Source organism: Teleopsis dalmanni, chromosome X (assembly GCF_002237135.1).
Source record: "Teleopsis dalmanni isolate 2A chromosome X, ASM223713v2, whole genome shotgun sequence".
Lineage (NCBI taxonomy): Eukaryota > Metazoa > Arthropoda > Insecta > Diptera > Diopsidae > Teleopsis > Teleopsis dalmanni.
This window is the reverse complement of record NC_051848.1, coordinates 851199-864949: the sequence shown is the minus strand read 5'-3', so window position 1 is coordinate 864949 and position 13751 is coordinate 851199. Positions and strand designations below refer to the sequence as shown.

Here is a 13751-nt window from a genome sequence, read left to right as displayed (position 1 = left end):
AGTCTCTGAGTTAAACTCACGAAACTACGATACATTTATTCCACATACGGTAACTAGGGTAAAAACTGTTATACTGGGAAAGAAAGATATTAATTATTATATTGTAAACGCTTTGGGAAAGCACCGACATTAATGACAGAGGTGTCTCTTTTTAATTACATAACACAAAGTAGGCTCAGTGTCGCTAATAGAGGAGAGGAACCAACCTATGTTGGATGGTCGGAATGGAAGGTTCTTAATGAACCATCATTTTCAGATCACAAATACATTAGTTTCTAAATAGATTTTGAGTATCTAAAAAACAGAAAAGTTGTAAGAAATCCCAAACAAACGAATTGGGATCTTTATCAAACAATTCTGAAACAGAGACTGAAAAAATTTACAATAATTGACTCTTACGTGGATTTGGAAGTTAGGCTTGATCAACTTAACAGAGCCCTAACTACAGCTTACCACATCTCGTGCCCACTAATTCGTACTAAACGTAGATCTCAACCAATATGGCGGAATCAGGAATTGGGATCAAAAAGAAACTAAATTCGCGAAATCTTCAAGCTGGCTCAGGTGGCAGAATGTGAAGCTATCTGGGAGGAGTATAGGGATATTCATAAGCAACACAAGAAAGTTATTGGCAATGCGAAAAGAAGCTCCTGAAAGGATTTCCGCGCATGTATAAAAAAGACGGTGGAGATAGCTAGGCTAACCAAGCACCCAACTATGCCTAACCTTGTAAGGAAGAAAATGATCTAAAACCAACACCGAATCGTTTATAAATCATACTATTACTCACTTTCCTGGCTGTGCAATCGTGAGCAATACCGAACCAGTCAGAAATACAGTAGACTTTACAGAAAAAAATATTGTCACATATGGGAGGTTGGAATGGGCAATCAATTCACTCACCTCATATAAATCTCCTGGACGCAACGATAAAAACTGTGATAGAAAACGAAGGCTGGAAAAAAGGTATGGTGCCAAAATGCAACACCATCAATGTTTTCACAGACGGTTCACGTGAATTTGCTTCTGGAATGTCTGGTCAATATATTTTTATAACAGAAGTCCAGTTAGACTAGGATTATCTTTCACTGAATTTATAATGTTGCGGGTTTCTCTTGTTGACAGCTTGAATGGACGCCCAGATCCCAACTTTGAGGTCAATAATCCTGTTTACTTGTAGTTGTTCACTACTCTTTGGATAAAAGAATGTGACCGCTTAACGATTTGACCAATTTTGCGATACATTTTCCTTTTTTTCCATAGATCAATAATAATACTGCTCCCACTGATAATAATTTCTTTTCCGTTATTTGCCATTATAAATTTAATTACTTTTTAATTGTTAAATTATAAAATAAGTGCGTGGGATTGTGTATAATGATATACTGGTACAGTAAAACATAAAGCACGCCAAAGTTCTACAGTTAAAACTTCGGGAATTCCCCTTTATATATTTTGTACGCACACTTTTTCTGCCACCGATAGCGCTTCTTTTTTACATTTTTAATTATTATAATTTTTCTACTAATCTGTTAGAAATAATTTTTACCTTAAAATGAAGATAACAAATAAAAGTACTAATAAAAAATAAAATTAATTTAAAAAATGTATTTATTTAGTAATAATAATAATCAATTATATGCAAAGCGCAACCTATATATTAACTATCCATTTTTTTCAATTTTATGATTTTAAAATTTTATTTTAAACTTCACACAGCACTACCCGAAAAGCACTCTTCAAAAATTTTGCGTAAATGACAATTCTGTGTGTCACTTAAGTGGGGTGCAGACTATCATACTGGTGTGTCATACGAGTTGCGCTCTCTCTTGCTCAAATTTCTTCTAGCGACCGAATTTGAACAGGTATGACACACAAGAGTAGGCAAAATTTTTGAAGAGTGCTTTTGCGGGTAGTGCTGTGAAAATTTGTGTGTTTAAAATAAAATTTTAAAATTGAAAAAATTGATAGTTAACGTATAGGTTGTGATTTGCTTATAATTGATTATAATTTTGTATATTTTATATATGCCGCGTTTTTTTTGCGATCTTTATATTCACAGCTTTGGACATCCCACAAACAGCGATTACTTTTATTAACATTCGATGAAAGCATCTAAAAATGCTTTATCTGCATCCATATTCTTATTTTTTTTAGGTTTATTGGTCATTAAGCACAGTAGTTAAAATGAAAAGATCAGTAAAGGACCGTAGTTAATTTCATTCACTACCTGTAAAGTTTCTTAAGAAATTTTTCATAAATAGATCATACAAATAATGTATATATATATATACATAAGAATGTATATATCTTCATTGTTTTTGAAGAAATTTGATCATTTCCATATATTTGTTAGTTAAAGGTTATTAACATTTAAAATTCATTTTTTAACATTCAGTTATTAACATTTAAAAATTTTAATAACAAGTTTTAACAAAGAAAAGCATATTTAGAATACAAAGTATTATATCTTAAATTTGGGTTATTAATTAATTAATTAATGTATTACGACCAATTTTCAATATGTTTTTTTATTACTGGGCTTAGATCATAAATTTAACGATGTTTATATTTAGATGTTTTTTTAAAAAAAATTTTACTTATAATCATCGTTCATAAATTAAAATAAAATAAAATAAAATATTTAATAAACTAAATAAAATATTTAATATATTACATAAAATATTTAATTGTATTTTAATTTTTTATAAGAATTTATATTTTTTTTAACTAAGATACAATTAAATATTTAACACAAATTTATAAGTGTAATTTTAATAATAATAAATATTATAATAATAAATATACATTAATAATAAAATAATAAAAAACATATTAAATTTATATTATAATTCTACATATTCCACCTGCTTACAATAAATTTGCAAGGCAAAAATGCTCTTGTATGACGTATGAATCGTTAGGGGTGACAGACTATCATACACAACGCGTATGCGAGAGCTGTTCACCAAAATTTTGGTGAGCACGCCAACACGTTGGTAAAGGTGGCAGACTATCATACCTGTGTGTCATACGACGTTTTTCTCTCTCGTATGACATACCAGTATGATAGTCTGCACCCCACTAAATAGAGATTTCTGACGAAAAAAAAAGGTTCAAGAAAATTTGTTCTCTAGTTCCAGTAAATGTATGCTGTGTTTTGGGTAACAACAGAATACACTGCTGAGATTACATGGTCCTGTGTTGGTTTAAGGAATTTCAGTAAAATAGAAATCCAAGAATATAAGTCTTGCATTATTTACTTCTGCCTCTGATTCCATGCAAAAATAGAAAACTTTCATCAACACACAACACCAAGTGGAGTTAAGAGCATACAGGGTATGTATGCTTAGTTGAAAAACTTAATATCTTTTTACACACTGGGTTAGCATATTTTCATCTTAGAGAACAGTTTGTACGTTTTACAAATTGCTTTCAGTTAAAGCAAAACAAACATTTTACCAGGCTAAAACTTCAGATCAGGAGAGCTGAAGGACTCTATCTAAAAAGAAAATCAGGTTAAAACATATTTAATAGAAGGAACCAATTTGACCTTAGGTTTATTGTGGCAATATTGAAAATAAATGCTTCAAATATTTAAAATCATTGAGAACTTTTAATCAAGTTTAACATTCTCTTTTAAAGAAAGTCAAAATCTCTAGGATGTCTATTATACGTATCTCAAGTAGTTCTTCTTACATTTAAATAATTAGATCATTTCAAATACTTCGCAAAAAATGAGTGCCTATTCGCAAATAACATTACCAATTTTTTAATTATTATCCATTGAATAATCAAATGTAAGAAAAATGTGCGACTAAGTATTGCCGAACACTTGTTTGATATAATCACTAAATTCCACTTACGACAAAATCAGAGCAATCCCAACTTCTGGAATGCAATCTCTTTTGGACGACTTAAATATATCAGCATTAAAGTTGGTACGCCCACACTGAAATTTAGTATATCACAGCCCTTCTTAAATAAAAACTTTTGAAACTACAGAAGCTATGACTTGCTTTAAGACTGATAGTAAATTGAATAGGAATACCATCACACAATGAAACTAATTTCGTTTTTAAATTCAATTGAAATCACATCTGTCTTCTGTAATTTTCTCTATCTAGGAATATTATAGGAAATTCCAAACTAGCCAGACATGATGCATTAGGAACATGCTCGAAGCATTTGAAAGATCTGGCCATACTAATGGCATCATAAACACATATTTTGAAATATTATTTTGCAAAACAATTGAATGCAAAATGAAAGTAAGAAAAAATCTGTCGATCTTATTGTAATACTCCGTAAAAATGCAGTAATGAGATACAAAAAGTGTACTGAGACGTCGCTCTCTAACATAATAGAACACAATTCTTGCTACTCTTCCGGAGAAAACTAAAAATTTGCTTTGCAGTCGCCTTACGATTGCACAGCTCTCGCGAAACATAAATCAAAGCTTTTAACTTTATAGAGGTTCCTATTCTATGCTAATGAGTATCTTAAACTTTATTAAATGTTATAGTCTTAATCCTTGTAGTTATATACCGCAACATAATAAACTAACAAACCTAAGTAGATCCCTGTGATCACCACAAAACTCTAATAGAACCTATTAAGCCGATTAAATAACGCTATATCACCATGATTCTATGGCGATGTCATATTAAAATAATATTTTAAAAATCAAACACCAAGTTGGTTCAAAGTAGGTGTTAGAAATAATCTCCTCATAACATTTGTAAACTTACTTTAGTCGTTGCAACCGTGCAGGTTATCATTATAAAATGCAACCCAGTACATATATAAACTGACAGTTCATATGTCAGCTGGTTGTCATTCATGCCTTCCTTTTGGTTTAAGATCCGGTACAATCAAGGCAGTTGTAGCAATATAATTATTTTTATAATTATTTATAATATAATTATTTTAAGTATGAATAATAAATAAAATTTTATATATAGTTTTTAAAGGATCACTACATTACTACGTAACATCACCACAATAATAAAGAAAGAAGTATTTAACATATATGTGGTCGTTTTTAAAATTGGTCTTCAACAATAGGCACAATGAGAAAGTATATAAATTAAAGCTTTTTACATATGTATATAGTTATTATATTTAATCAATGAATTAATATTCTCTATAAAGAGGTTTGTTTTCATTATTACGATTAGGATTGCATCTTTGTATAAATCCCATATGAGTATAGCTTAATTTATTGACGATAATTACTGCACAATTACTCTAATAAAGTTTGATTGTATACACAATTTTCTCCTAACTAGCACAGTCAATTATATCTATATTAAGGATAAATGAATCATAATGTTTAATGTATTATTTGTTAAAATTTTCCAGCCTTATTCTTCAAATAAATTTAATCAGTACAAAATTATCCTTAATATAGAATTACCAATTACTGTAGTTACCAGTCCCGTATAACCCCTGTAACCCATTGATGTGTACAAACTGGTCTACTTCCCACATTTTGGTATTTGGTTTAGCGGTATTTTTTTAAATTTTTTTGTTAATATTTATATATTTATGTTTTTGACTAAAGAGAACATTTCAAATATATATTTAATTTATTCTGTTTTCTTACCGCCAGAAGTAGTAATTTTATTCTTTTTTACTGCGAAATCTGAATTGAAAAAATTTACATTTTTGTTTTGTACTTGTGGTTATGCGGAAATTGAAAACAAAAACGATTGTGAAACTGTAAAAAAAAGACAGCGGCTTTGATATACAAAATCGCAATAAAATCACAATGATAATACTCTCATCAAATTATAGTCTTAACATTTATGATATATTTATAGTAGAATAGAATATTTATAGTAGAACTCTGTTGCTTTATATTTTGGTGTAATATAGTCAAAAAGAAACTTCTGTATTTTCTACCTGAATTCAATCATATGTTTTCAATTTTAAATGTATTATAAAACTAGTACTGATTGATTTAATTGTAAATTTAAACATTTTTAATTACAAATTTCAATTTTTATAAAAATTATAAAAACATAATTTAAAACAAAAATAAAAAAATTACATAAAATATATATTTATATACGAAATCGGCACTTTGTACAATTACATATACAATTCTTTTAAATTTCACGAACCCTACGTCCCTTTTACAGAATAAATGGTTTTCAACATATTTGAACTCATCAATTTTTTTAAAAAACGTCTAGAGTATGCAAAAACAATAAATATTTTATTATAGTTCATAGCTTATATATAGATTATAATAAAATATGAACTAATATATCTGTATGACGAAGAAAAAAGATTTTTGTATGCTCTTTTATTTCAATAAAAATTGTTTATTTTAGTTACCATACACCAAAACCCATTACCAAAAGGGATGAAGTGAAACATTACTCAGTTAATGATAAAAAACACGATTTGGATCTTGAGAACTCAGCTACATTTGATTTAGCTAATATATCCGATACTGGCACAACCGCTTACTGTGAAGATGAGCATAAGAGACTCATATTTAAATTCAAAACCGAAAATAATTATTTTATTCCAACATTTGAAACAATTCCAATTGGCCAAGCAATTGAATTCGTGTTCCATCCCGAACGGTTAACTGAGATGAAGTGGAGAGACAAAATAATCGCAGCTACTGTTAGAGCCAAGAATGAAGGTTATACATACATGTGGTGTTCGCAACACCATACACAAAAAGTTATACCACAAATGAAAAGCATTAGTGTGGAAACTGTTGAAGATTGTAATTCAAATAAAAGTACTGAGGAAAAGAAACCATTTGAAGTAGTTACGAACCAGTCTGTAAGTATTATTAGAGTTAAAATGGAAATCTTAATAACCATAATAAATGAATTTCTTAAGGAATTAGTACTCCATTTTGGTTACTGTAATAATTACACAAATTGCGACATCAGCAGTTCTAGTCCTAGCACAATGGTTTCAGTACATAAGCCAATAGCACCTATTGAAACTTCAACTCTAACTCACAACACTTTTAGCGAAAACACTAGTTATAATGATAACTCTATATCAACTACTGATGTTTGCTACAATAATAAAAATGGTGAAATTAATGATGACACCTCATATGATAATTCAACAAATTTATCCCCAATAATTGCCAACATTAGTAATATTGTATCTGAGGATGTAAATGAGAAAATGAATGGCAAAGAAACTATTTCAGATAGTACCTGCAAGACACAAGTTAGTGACCTGATTAACAAAAAAGTTATTGGCCCAAATTTAAATAATCAACATGATGTAGCAAAAGTCAGTTCAGACTCCATTTCGAATAAAAATAATTGTATATCTTCGAATGACTCCAAAACTTCCTGTGAAAATAGAAATGATAATGAATGCACTGCTTTAACAGATAATTTATATTCAAATTGTGTGAAACTTTCCACAAATTCTTTAGAAGAAATTGAAGTGACATCCTTAGAAGAATCAGCTATGAAAGAATCACTTGAAGAGGAACCTACGCCAAAAGCCTCAGCTATGGAAAAATTAATACTGTCCACGGAAGAATCAATAGAAATAGTAACATTTGAAAAAGAGCCAAGAAAAAATATTTTTAAAGATACAGTTAAAGGTAGATAATTAATCATTTTTTTACAACTCATTCTTCTGTTTTTATCTCTCTTTACTTTAAGATGTTTTCATTAGAAAAACTCCACCTGAATTATGTAATGAACCGGTTATTGAAGCATATAAACCCATATCAAAGGAATCAGCTGCTGCAGATGTAGTTACCATCGCCACAGCTAAACCTGTCATTGAGACATACGTACCTATTTTGAAAGAATTAACTATTGGAGAAGATGCAGTTAACAGTTTAGAAGCTGGACCTGTCATTGAAACATACATGCCCACATTGAAAGAATCAGCAGTTGCAGAGGAAGCAGCTACCATCCACACAGCTAAACCTGTCACTGAAACATACACACCTACACTGACAGAAGCAACTATTGCAGAAGATGCACATACCATTTCGAAAGCTAAACCTGTTATTGAAACATACGTTCCCATATTGAAACAAACAACTTTTGTAAAAGAATCAGTTACCATCCCAACAAAAAAACATATTATTGAAACATACATACCTATACAGAAAGAATCAACTATTGCAAAAGAATCAATTAACATTCCTACAAAAGAACCAGTCATTGAAGCCAATACCGACTCCTCAACTTTAACCGACAATGCCACAGAATTTGACTGCATTAAAAAAGCTGTTAAATTTATTTCCATTGAAATAAAAAGTGCTAGAGTTCCCAACAAGTCCAATAAATCGTTTAGTCCCACTATGGAAGCAGACAAGGAGAGTAAAGTTACTGCAGATGACTCTGCTGATGTTTTTAAGAAAGTTCCTAAAAACATTAAAAAGGAGCTTGAGCGAAAATGTCAAACAGCAAAAGAGTTGTCAATTTTAAGAGCAAATATGATGGAATACTATAACGCACTTGAACAGAAAGCTACAGAACAGGTGAAATCTGAAGGGTTTCTAGATTCGACTAGTGAATTTTTACATGCACTAAATCTGATAGACTTGGGTTTTCTAAGAAGTGGAGGTCTCACAGTGTTTCACGATTCTGCACTTTGTACTGAAATTGATCGTATTGTAAGTGCATCTTGGAAGTCTTCGAAGAATAAGGATAAACGAAAATATATTGAATAGAAGGAAATGGGTTGATTTAAATGCTATTTTTAAATATATTTCATATTTTTGAAATTTTATTAATTATTTGATTTAAAACTTAAATATTGGTGCATATGTTTGGAATCATAACATAGTATATGTACAAATATATTTAAAAAACTATGCACTATACTATATATTAAGAAATACATTTGAAAAAAATAAAAAACCTAAACTAAGCGTTTTTAAACATTTTAATCAATAATCCAACTACGAGTACATGTTCATTTATCGAGAAGGAAAATCATACTGGATAAAAACTACTGGCTGGTATGTACCTGTGCTAAGAAACCAGTCATCCACTTCAAGAATAAAAAGAAATAACTGAATTCTATATTTGCAAAAGCCTTGGCTTGGAAAAAAAGTCTTAGGTCTAAGCTTAATAACCTCTTTCATCGATCGAAAAGACTAACTTGAAAACATTGAACGTCATATCCTAGCGTAGATAATAAGTTATTTCAACGAAAAAGAACGCACAGTCGCCACTAAACCAATCTCACCTATTCATACAAACAAGAAATCTTCCGTAAAATCCTTAAGCTTTTGAAGACGAGTATAATTATAAAATTTATACTTACTGCATTGTTAGTTCATTGTTAGTTACTGCATTGTTAGTTTAGTCATTACATAATTACATAATTGAATGGCCTTGCAGTTTTGATCTTTTTTGAAACATGTATTAGTTTTTAATAACATATGCATTTAATAGCATGTTAGAGAGACATCGCTTCCTTAGAAATTATATTTTCTTCTGTAATCACTTTTTAAACAATCAAGAATAATACCTTAATATACAGAACATGATTTTTTAAATAATTTTTTTTCGTTTTTAAAAACCTATAAAAAAACCTTCAATTTTATTTAGCAACCGATTGCTCCTTGAAAGGAAAAATTAAAAAATAATTTTTTCTCAATATCCTGAACATTCTAAAATTGCAAAAAACTGTTGTATAAGAATTGTGATAAAGCAACCTTATCCCCAATAATTTCAACTCAAGTTTCTTACATGTCTGCACTCAAATTCTACTTTCAATACATGTGACATTTAAGGGCTACAGAACATAAAAGAAGGGGATTAGCAAGAGCAATGGGGGAAGCTTTGCGTGTATTTCAATTGCAATAATCTTAAACACACGATTACATATGTTCGTCTTTATAAAGAAAAACGTTTACAATTTAATACAGTCGAAATACAAAGTTTTTGAATTATTTGCAATAAAGTTGCACGAAACGAAGTGGAGCATGAGACCAATGAACGGTTTCTGAGTGGTTGGTTGTGGGCTGCTAAGTACTACAAATATGCTTCTAAAAACTGTACAAACTATTGCAGAACAGAATAACTTTTACTGTTATTTGTACTAGTACTCATACAACTTTGTTATGTCTTTACGGAATTATCGATAGCGATTTGTTAGTTTTGAAACGTGCCTGCTTACAAGCATTGAAGTTGCTCAACTTGTCAGACGAACTGACGACAGAAAATCCAAATACGCGACAAAGGCGACAAAGGCACCAACGATGGCACCAATATCTGCGCTTCCACAGGAGCAACGACTCTAGTGGGCTGATGCAGTGCTTGGGAACAATTACAGACTTTAGTACGCACATAAACACATCAATACTCATAAGTGTTATATTACTTGCTACTGCCGCAACAACATCAACAACAGTTGCTGCTGTGTGAGAGCAGCAATGCCAGTATCGGCAGCACATGTCAATGCAGTTTTGTACGTGCACAAATGTAAAGATTACATCTTTAAAACTTTTCCATATCATAGGATTTTTTATTACTCAGAACACTGGATCTCTTAAGCATGCCGGGTTGGTATTTAGTACCGAAGGCATGCAACACAAGAACTGAGATAAAAATATCAGTCGTTGGCAATATTGGAAATTTTCTTTTGGTTTATGGCGTTGGGTTTTTTAATTACTTGTGTTTCCAAGCTGTGGAAGTGCATGAGAGACTTTTATGCAATTATCATTCCGATTGCAGTAATTGCTGTGAACGTGATGTAAAAGAATATGATAACTGCACAACATTGGTCTCTACGTATCAATAGGACATGAAATTAAAATATCAAATTGATAGTATAATTTCAATTTTTTTTTTTTTTCGTGTCATATTGGCAAAATTGGAGTACTTCCTTAGTTGCGATATTGTAACAATTAGACAAAAAGAATTAAATTTTTTATTCCGTAGTAAAGGGTATTATATTTCTTACTATTATCATGTTTCTTGGTAAGAGTAATGAAGTGCAAACAAAGCTTCGTCATATGATATTGTTAGTGACGTTATTTCGAATCTTTTCCAATGACCCTAAACTGTGGATGTTTTACATTCATATATCGCTTTTAGTGATCACCGATTTTACGATAATAAAAAAAATTATTAAAAATTAATATTTTGTGTTTTTTAAATTTTAAATTCTTTTTTTTTTAAATTTTTTTTTGATATTACATTAAAGTCGTGAAACCGTCGCCTAATGCCGGCAGAGAAAGCTTCATGAGATAAAGTTGGATTTAATACTATGGATGTATATATCATAATTAAGTCAGGCAACACTGGAAAATCTTCGGAATTTTTTAATTTTCTTGAACTTAGCATGTTCAATAGAGTTGATTGTGTTGTGTTGCTTCTATTATAACTGTTATTATTTTTTCAGCAAAAAATATTTTTCTTTTCTACAAAATATTTTTATTACAAGGCAAAACAATTTGTTAAGAAATTAAAAATGGGATTTTATATGTTAATTGTTGAAGGTAGCTCAGTTTTTTTGAAAAAATATTTGAACTAAGCTCCATGAAAACAAGAAGGAGCAATGGTAGACTGCGTTCTTTAAGATTTAATGTGCCAATTTAATGAGTTTTGAAAATCCCAGAACCCAGACCTGATTCGATTCATGTGAGTATGTGAGTATTGCTTACCTCATCTATATCTTAAAAAAATAGTATCTTTTCCGCTTATGGTAAAAGTTGTCGAGCAAAGAAAATATTAGATGTTGTCAACTCACAGGTACTAGACTTATTTCCGAGGAATTACAAAGTACGAATAGAAAATCTTGGCAAAAGTTTTACTTTAGATTTCACAGAATCTACAAATATGCTCTTACGTTATTATATACTATTATATGTGTTTTATGCTATTAGCTGCGTCATCTTAATTTCAAAGATATAACTGATCTCATTACTAAACTCATCCAAAATGAAATCAGTCTTTATAACTTAAAACTAGTTTTTATTATAAATTTTTGCAATTCATGCTCATTTTCACAGAAATTAGATGCAATGATTAATCCCAGCATTAAAATAAAAAACTGGGACTAACTTGCGATTTCCGTAATGTCACGATTTGTGTCAATTTAGATTTTTTTCTCTGCATAACTGAAAATTACTGATGTTTTATGAATCTATCTTATGTCAGATAAGCTTTATCAATAAAACTAATTTTATACATAAACAATGTTTTCCTGGTTGTGAATGGTATTTAAGTAGTAATAGGAAATCCTGATAATATTACCAAGTTGTTCTTAGATTTGACGGAGCGCTGACTTCTGACACTTGCAGTTTTAAAAAAATTATTTTCGAATAATTAAATACAGGAATTATTTCCAAGACCACTGATGGTAGGTATTTAGCAATACTCGGAACAGTTGCATATTCAGCCAAAAATTCAAAAAATTAAAATAACATAAAAAAGACATTTTGTTGTTATAGTTAACTACTTTTCTAAAACCTCTTTAGAAAATACACTTAAATATTTTAAAAAAATTTTAATCACTTTTCTTTGAATAAACAGTTTTCATTGGTATTTTAAATAAATTTCTTCTTAATACACATAATTTGCTTATTGAATCCTTTCAGGAAAATTACTGAGAAATCACTGTCGTTATCAAAATGTCGGCCACTTCACATCTGGTTGACAGAATTTCTTAATGATTTTCAAAAAATGGCGGCAATATCATCGAAATCTGTCTATGTGTATGTAAAACACCCAAGAAGTTCAATGTCAGAACTCGAGACCACTAGTACCTTAAAAATGACAACATTACAAAAGTGGAAAACATAAGCACAGATAAAAGCAAACACTGAAGAGAGAGGTAAGACAACCCAGCAAACAAATATAAGAAAATTCAAGGAAAATCAAGAAAAACAATGAATTCATGGTTATGACAATATTTAGCAAGTGGTACGTGATTGACGTTGATTTATGACTTTAGCGGTAGGTTTGTTGAAAGTAAACAGCAGCAAGCATGGTTACTGGAACTCACAAGGACAACTGCGAAAGAAGATTTGTTATGAAATAGCTTAGCGCTATATATGCACAAAATAATATGAATTACTTGTGTGTACCTTCTATTGAAATTTCTTCAATTAAACTCAAAATTGAAAAAAAAGGGAAAAGTTTTTTTTTACAAAAAAAAGATTATTTAAATACGAGAAATACTCGTAACTCATATTTGAACATATTTACAACTTTAATTGCAAACGAATCCTTTTAATTTGAATATAATTTGTTTTGCAGGAAAATGGTATTTCTATAACCATTGAAAAACCAATCAATTTGGAGAAAATAAATGTTTGACAAGTTACTCATACAGTTTTTGTCAAGTATATGAGATCTAGCATAGGTCGCTTTCACCTGGTGCACCCTAAGTAAAGCAAAATGATATATTATTTTTAAACGTTGGCAACGACTGGCTTATTATTCTGTCACGTGTGAACGACACCAAAATTAGACTACAGCTATAGTACGTTCTGCATTCATCACTACTAAATTACTTACGTAGGTTCGTTAAAATTTTTCTTCTGATGCGTACTTATTTGGATCTGAACAGCTGTCACCATATCACCCTGTGCCAAACCTCACGTAACATTCTTACATCAATAAAGATAACCATTGTATCTTTGTAGTGACTACATTTTACGGATAGAGATAGCAGCTTTAAGTGGGGACGACGATCTAATAAACCCAAACAATAAAAATTTGATAAAACCGTACGCTCAACAAAGCGTTTAACACTGGTCAAGCCAAAATTCACCAACA

General features: G+C 30.2%; 1 protein-coding gene across 2 annotated transcripts; it reads left to right on the top strand.

The window, feature by feature from the left end:
- Positions 1-4984: 4984 nt before the first annotated feature.
- LOC119662239 (uncharacterized threonine-rich GPI-anchored glycoprotein PJ4664.02-like) lies at positions 4985-8740 on the top strand. 2 transcript variants are annotated; one of them, XM_038071818.1, is made up of 4 exons: positions 4985-5080; positions 6342-6807; positions 6868-7600; positions 7662-8740. In XM_038071818.1, exons 1-4 carry the CDS (start codon positions 5073-5075, stop codon positions 8684-8686), a joined length of 2232 nt encoding a protein of 743 aa, XP_037927746.1. In that variant the 5' UTR covers positions 4985-5072; the 3' UTR covers positions 8687-8740. The 2 variants fall into 2 exon arrangements, with proteins under 2 accessions (XP_037927746.1, XP_037927745.1); XM_038071817.1 differs by lacking the exon at positions 4985-5080 and adding an exon at positions 6044-6201.
- Positions 8741-13751: the final 5011 nt, after the last annotated feature.

Excerpts from the sequence above, each read along its gene's own strand:
- LOC119662239 (XM_038071817.1), top strand. The coding sequence starts at position 6,152 with ATGGTTTTCAACATATTTGAACTCATCAATTTTTTTAAAAAACGTCTA. Across the intron at positions 6,202-6,341 it reads TTTTTTAAAAAACGTCTAGA|TTACCATACACCAAAACCCA; the intron begins GTATGCAAAAAC and ends TGTTTATTTTAG. Across the intron at positions 7,601-7,661 it reads TTTTAAAGATACAGTTAAAG|ATGTTTTCATTAGAAAAACT; the intron begins GTAGATAATTAA and ends CTTTACTTTAAG.